Source organism: Pygocentrus nattereri, chromosome 22 (assembly GCF_015220715.1).
Source record: "Pygocentrus nattereri isolate fPygNat1 chromosome 22, fPygNat1.pri, whole genome shotgun sequence".
NCBI classification, from domain to species: Eukaryota; Metazoa; Chordata; class Actinopteri; order Characiformes; family Serrasalmidae; genus Pygocentrus; species Pygocentrus nattereri.
The window spans coordinates 26,197,206-26,204,777 of NC_051232.1; the positions used below are offsets into that span (position 1 = coordinate 26,197,206).

A 7,572-nucleotide genomic window follows, 5' to 3' on the forward strand; every position below is an offset into this window, starting at 1 on the left:
TGAAGTCCCTGTCGTTACTTATAAGCCTTAGTGTGTAATAAGCCTGGAATGCTATAGGGATTAAAGCAGGTAAAGCCATTACAAAAACGAGTTTCAAACAATTTATTTTTGACTGATCAGACAGCTTTCGTCGCTCCTGTATGAACTTTGCATGTATCTCCTCACACACATATACACGTTTATCTTCATATCAAATCAAAGCCACAGTTTCCTGTTTATTACTGCCAATAGAGTTGTTAAAAAAATGGTTTCACTGTATCTGAAACTGCTGTTGCCCAAGTTTTGCCATAATATGTAGTATGTGTGGAGAGCAGTGTACAGCAGAACAGCAGAGCTGAGCTGAGCGAGATGGCCCGAGAGAAGACCTTTTACAAAGCGAACGCTGTTAGGGGTCAGGACATCTACGCAAACAAGACAACAAGGACGAGGACGGAGAGGACAGGTACTGCAACATGCACACTTAGCTTAATGCAAATGTTTCGACGGCCCTGATCAAATGAAATGTTTCTGAAATATTGATTTTCTTAGTGATAATAAGTAACAGAACCTACTTTAATATATATTTTTACACTAATTTATATGCACAATTTCTATTTATATGCTGAGGACAAATAAAACAGAACATCGACAATTCGACAACCACAATTTATGATTTATTTTGTTCCAACATGGTAAATTCAACAAATAACCAGTATTTGTGCATTAAAAAGTGCACAAGTGTGTTCTCTGTGGAGGACGAGTTCATTTATTTTCACTCAGAAAATCAACAAAAGTCACACTTTTGTACAACTGTGGACTGTTTACAAAAAAACAGACTGAGTTGTAGACAAGTAGATAAAATGGTTCTGATAAGCCAGTCCTGTGCAACTTCAAAGGTTTCAAATAATCAAGCGGACAGCTAACAATCAAATCTGGAAATGAAAAGGAAGAAATGTTACATGTGCCTACAATGATGAACAGAGCTGTAGAACATTCTGAAATGACTCTGAAAGCTGTAGAACATCTACAAATAAGTTGTAATAAAATGAACATCCATATGCTGTACACAGTATTTCAGCACCCCTAGTCAAGTGACCCGTTTTGTGAAAATAGTGAAGCTATTTTTTAAAAAACAAGAAATTTCATCTATATTACTTTGGGAAATGGGGAAAGCTGTATTAAAAAAGAAAAAAGATAAATAATTGTCATCAAAGATTGAAAGGACAATTATACAAATGAACCCAATATGTTAAACAACATAATCAATAAAAAGATGTTTTTTGATACAAAGACTCCAACACAGGTAAATGTAATGTAAATATGGCAACAGACCAGGGAAATATGTGGCTAAACAAAATCAAATCAAACCAAATTAAGTTTACAGTCACATCACAATTATACAGGTGTGAATGTGAGTGAAAACCATAGGTGTGTATCCCCTTTAAATATAGTACTTAATATAAAGTACTTCAATATATATTGAAGTACAGTAATATGTTATTAAATAAAAGCTACACTGTATACACTGTACATATTTCTACATATGAAATTTGTGAGTTTGATGTACACCAATGCACAAATGAGATGAAAGGTCAAACGGGATAGAATACTGATATGTATATATTCCAGATTATAATACAATACAAAAATAGTTTTTTAAAACAATTTTTATACTGATCTTTCAAAACTTACCAAGAAACAAATTAAAGCACTTACAGAAAATGGCTACTTTCATTCTCTTAAAGAAATGACAAATGATGAATCCCCAAGATCCAAGCCTTTTCCAGTCGAATCCTGTTGAAATTTTTGCTGCAGTTTATCAGCAGCTCTCATTACGGTGTTATTGAAACCTAAAAACAACCTAAAAACCCAACACTACTTTCTTGATGCCGTTGCCATTTGTTAATACTATTGAAAACTGTTACACCACACATAATCCATCCTGATCAAACTGGTTTTATTAAAGGAAGACACTCGACAAACAATATACCCAGACAATACAATTTCACAAACATCTCGGAACAACATGGTCCAGACACAATAATCATATCGTCAGATGCAGGGAGGGCAATAGATAGAGAGTAACATCAGCGAGTTTCACATTACATAAAATGAGCGGTGGTGCACTTTCACCATCTTTGGATTTGTTGGAACCTCAGAGCTACAACATAACAGGTACTAAAACTAAAAGGAGAATATAGCTTATATTCAGGCAACATGCCACTATAAATCATATTACTCTATTAATTGGAAAAAAAGTAATTTTTAGTGTTTCCCTCCTAATGAGTGCACACACACACACGCACACTATATGGACAAAAGTATTGTGACACCCCTCCTTATTAGTTCAGGTGTTTCAGCCACATTGATTGCTAACAGGTGGATAAAATTATGGTATAACACTGCAGTCTCGATGGACAAACACTGGCAGTAGAATGGGTTGTACTGATGAGCTCTGTGAGTTTGAACATGGCACTGTCATAGGATGCCACCTCTGCCACAAGTCTGGCCCTGTCAAGTACTGTAAATGCTATTATTGTGAAATGGAGGCATCTAGGAGCAACAACAGCTCAGCCACGTGGTAGGTCTCACAAACTCACAGAGTGGAGCTGCTGAGTGCATTCAGTGCCTATCCTCTGTTGAGTCCCTCACTAAAGAGTTCAAAATTGCATCTAGAGGCAATATAAGCAAAAAGACTGCACATTAGGAGATTTATAAAATGGGTTTTCACAGCTGAGCAGTTACACACAAGATCAAAATGCTCCATGCCAAATGTCAGATAGAGTGGTGTGAAGTACACCATCAATGGACTCTGGAGCTGTGGAAATGTGGCAGTGGACAAGCCTGGGTTCTGGGTTTGGTGAGTGCCAGGAGAACGTTACCTGCCTAACTGCATTATGCCAACTGTAAAGTTTGGTGGAGGAGGTATAATGCTATGGGGTTATTTAGCAAGGGTTGGCCTGGACCACACTTAGTTCCAGTGAAGGAAAATCTAAATGCTTCAGCAAACTGTACACTTCTAACATTGTGGGAACAGTATGGAGAAGGCCCTTTTCTTTTCTGGCCTGACTGAGCCCCAGTGCTTATAACAAAGCCCATAAAGCCATGGATGGGTGAGCCCTGACCTCAACCCCATCAAATACTTCTGAAATTAACTAGAACAGAGACTGCAAGCCAGGCCATATTGTCCAAGATCACTGCCTGACCTCACAAATGTGGCTTGGCCCAAGCTTAATAAAAAAAAAAGGATAATACGTTAACACATCTAAGTTAAAACACTTTTGCAGATGTCATTATTTTCTTTTTCTTCTTCTTCTCATTATTAGTAGTACCATTAATAATTGTTGTTGTTCATGTTAAAGGAAGCAGATGTTCCAGACTGGCTGTGGTGTGTTTGGTATTGCTGTGTGTTCTCCTGCTGACCACCACCATAGTGTTCTACAAGTACTGTGAGTACTTCAATTTCAAATACTAATAAAATCATTTTAACTTTTTATTTATACTGAGAGCCAAAGCCTTTTAATTCACTAAACAGCTATGATGCTCATTTCTGCTAGTGACCCTGGTATTTTATCACTGTATTATGGTTAGCTCAGTGATTTTACTGTATTTAAATGTCAGCTCTCATCGAAAGAAACTTAAAGAAGAAACTCCTTTAAGGGCTTGAATTTGAAATATGTCTTTTATTATTGGTCCATTAGTCTTTTAACCTGTTAGCTTTCTGGTGACCTGCTCAACCTACTATACTGAGGGCAGAATATATATTTAATATTATTATTATAATATTATATATATTATAATAATTTAATATTATATTTAAGAGAATTTTAAATGCAAACCAGTTAAAGAGATTCTGTTAGCAGCAATTAGTGATGTTTAACTGGACGTTTGTCATGTGGTTGAACTTTATGAGCACAGATTTCAATAATAACGTCTTTTCAAGTAGACATTATGAAGCCACATTGCACTTCTGAAGCTCTGTGCTTTCTTGGGAGGTCTATGCTTGTAATATACCTTTGTGCTATACATTTATCTTCTTTCAGCTGTAGTGACGATTGCAAACTGTCATTAAAGAGACGCTTATCGGGACATAAAATGTTAACCAAATAACTTAGGAGCACTTTTTCTTTTACTTTTCCAAAAATAGTAATGAACACTTCCATTCTCCAACCAGATACTCATAGTCAGTATTTAATAAACAGCATTTAGATGAAAGTTAAGTGCGTAAAATTTGTATGACTGATGCTAACCGTACAATAGAAGACTTTAAAAATACTCTAAAAAGACTTTTAAAAGACTAAAGTCTGACACGCTCTCACATCTAAAATGAATGTCACAGAGTCTTTAGTCAGACACTATGATTTTGCAAAGACTGGGAATCTTGACAGACTGAAACTACATTTTTTAAATCATTTCCCATCACGCACCTGAGAGAAACCTTCTTGATTCTCCACTCTTAAGCAGTACAAGTTGGAAGATGTGTTGCTTAGTCCAGTTCACTGTAGAGCTTTATTTTCTGTCAGATCATCACCCAGTATATTTTTCAGTAACCTGTAAAATGTGCAGTTACTTTTTAAATTTACTATAAGGATTTACACGTCTCCAAAACATGCAGTGATTCAGATTGTAGGTGTAACGTCGGGGGGCGATGAGATGGACGCATACGCTGAGATAAGTGAGATTTGTTAAGGGCAAATCCTTAGTCAGGGTCAAAACAGTCCAGGGTCACAGAGCCAATACGGATGGAATGGGGAACACACATGACTTAAATAAACACAGAATAAACAAACAATCCAAGACAAAGACCAAACACTTCAAATAATACTAACACCTCAAACAGTACAAACAGTACAATACAAAGACCAACAAACAACTAGGAAAAACACAGGGCTTAAATACAACGAGGTATAACAGGACATGGGTGGAAAACACAGGTGGCAACAATCAGGGGCGGAGTCTGAAAACAAGGGGGCCAGACTGGGAAGATAAACGAAAGCACATTGACATGTAAACAAAAGCACGCGGAAGACCAACCTGGGAGGGGCCAATCATGACCGTAGGTTGGGTGTTATGAACTAAAACATAAAAACAACCAAGCAAACAAAAGAGGAAACCACTGTAACAGAGAGTAAAAAATGAAAAAAAAAAACAAAACAGATGATTCTTCAATAGCGCTCTGCACATTTCCTGACATTACTGTTACGCTCAGTGAACTGAAAATATTACAACAGCCAGTTTATTAAGCTATTATGATTATTGTTTTAAAGTGGAGTAGATTTGCCATACAGAGACTTCAGGAACATTTTTTCTCCCTTGCTCTCTCTTTCTTTCGGTTGATTTTATTGCAGCAACAAGACGAGAAAAAGACTGACTTAAGACAGCTATACTGACCACCTTACACTAAACGATCAAGTTGACCCAAATGTGGTGCAACTCGAGCAAGGCTCTCGTGATTTGATTCCGACACTGAAAATTTGATTGTGACAGCGAAACACTTGAAAACGTCTGGTGTAAGGCCGCCATAAGCCATTGTGTATACTACACAGTTCTGTAACACTTTAATTCACACATCCCTCTGACTCTGAAGCATGCATGAACTCCATGCATGAACTAGTGAGTGTTTTTTTTTTTGACATCTCACCAAGCAAAACCCAACAATAAAGCCTAATTTTTCATGTTTTACAACTGGCTGGTTCGGTTTTGTCACACTTCACTTAAACTCTGCTACATAACGTTGGCATAAACATGCCATAAACATGTCATGGCAGACGTCACCTGTGATAATAGATTCTGTTCAGTAATATAACAGTGTCATGTCACCGTGAGTGTTATTTGTCATGATGGATGCCATAATACTTAATGGCATGACAGCTTCTGTCCCATACTTATTTTTTTATTAAATGTACTTTTGCAAGCCATCATGACATTAAGCATTATGCCATCTGGCATAACAATTTAAGGTAATAGTGTTATATTAGTGAATGAAATCTGGATTGAAAAGACAATTCATGACAGCATACGACCGATGGACCCATTTTTATGAGGCAGAGTTACTCAAGATTTTTAACATGGTGTGAGCTGGTCAGCAATGTAATTGAACGAGCGATTCATTGCATCAGCCAATGACCTAGGAGAGAGAAAAACGAGGTGAAAAGACATGCATGCACACAGCATGTACATCAGACCATGATTCTCACCACATATACACCCCCAAGTGTGTTTGCTCTTCTTGTGTGAAGCAGTCTGATCTGTTGTGAGCTGATGTGATGTGCATTTTTTGCATTCTGACTGCTCTTTTTCCTTAACCTCATTTTGCTTCATGCTTATAACAACTATGCAATAAATTCTGATGCTCACCAGTTTTGAAACCTGTTAGGATCTGAAAAGTCATGTAGTGTATCGTGTTTTCTCAATTGCAGATACTGATGTGAAAGAAGAGAACCGTCAAACCGTCTTAACTTTGAAGGTGGAGAGAGAGACCCACTTATCCAGTATCAGAAACCTGACTAAAGAACGAGACCAGCTAAAAAGCAGCTACCAGAATCTGACTGAGGAGAGAGACCAGATGAAGAAAACCATGAATGAGTTAAAAGACAAGCTAATGAGCGTTAACAATGTGACTGGTAAGAAATAATCAGCAACTTAAAAAATATACATAGAAAAAAGTTAAAACAATAAACAAACAAAAAGCTTGGGATGGTGTTGCATGATTCAAAATGTTAAATATCACTGCACTTTATATTCTAGAGAAGGTCAATTTAGAAGGGTGGAAGAAATATGGAAGCAGGTATTACTACTTCTCTGCTGAGGAGAAGAGCTGGAATGAGAGCAGGCAGGACTGCAGAGAGAGAAGAGCAGATCTGGTGATCATAAACAGCAGAGAGGAACAGGTGAGGAGAGAGAGAGAAGAACTGAACTCCGACAGAAGTCTCCTTATTCTAATCCCACTCTGTTCCCCTCTAGGAGTTCATTAAGAAGGGAAGCAGAGATGTCTGGATTGGTCTGAGTGATGAAGAAATAGAAGGAAAGTGGAAGTGGGTGGATGGATCAGCACTGACCACTGAGTGAGTAAAACAGTCCATATCATTTAAAAATGTGGATGCAAATTAAAGAATGCAACCCAGCGCCAACTGCAACTTATCAAAAACTTATTGTTGTTGCATCTCAGTTTAGTAATTCAAAGTAAGATATCCAGTATCTTGAAACTGTGACTGCTTTGTGCTACATACAGGTTTTGGATGAGTGGTGAACCCAATAATGCTAATGGCGGAGAGGACTGTGCTGTGTTTCTACTCTGTTCTCCTACAATGAAGACATGGAATGATTTACCCTGCATTCACAAAGTAGCCTGGGTCTGTGAATCTACATTGCCTCCTTCATAAAGACTTAAGTATAAATCATTTGTTGAACTGAATTCATCATTTGTGTCCTCCATATGATATGTCACTGTAATGCTGTTGTAAAATATTTTAACAATAGATTTAACTCACTTAAAATTCACTTAAAAGCTAAACTGCAAACATGTTTATATTAATTACACAACATGGTTATAATGCAAAGAACATCTAACAGAGGCACTTTTTACTCAGATCT

At 37.2% G+C, this 7,572-nt stretch overlaps 1 protein-coding gene across 1 annotated transcript; it reads left to right on the plus strand.

Annotated features, from left to right (window-relative positions):
• Positions 1-309: 309 nt before the first annotated feature.
• On the plus strand, positions 310-7,361 carry LOC108431761 (CD209 antigen-like protein C). Its single transcript, XM_037532802.1, has 6 exons — positions 310-442; positions 3,342-3,428; positions 6,399-6,602; positions 6,727-6,869; positions 6,943-7,043; positions 7,211-7,361. Exons 1-6 carry the CDS (start codon positions 349-351, stop codon positions 7,359-7,361), a joined length of 780 nt encoding a protein of 259 aa, XP_037388699.1. The 5' UTR covers positions 310-348.
• The last annotated feature ends 211 nt before the right edge of the window (positions 7,362-7,572 follow it).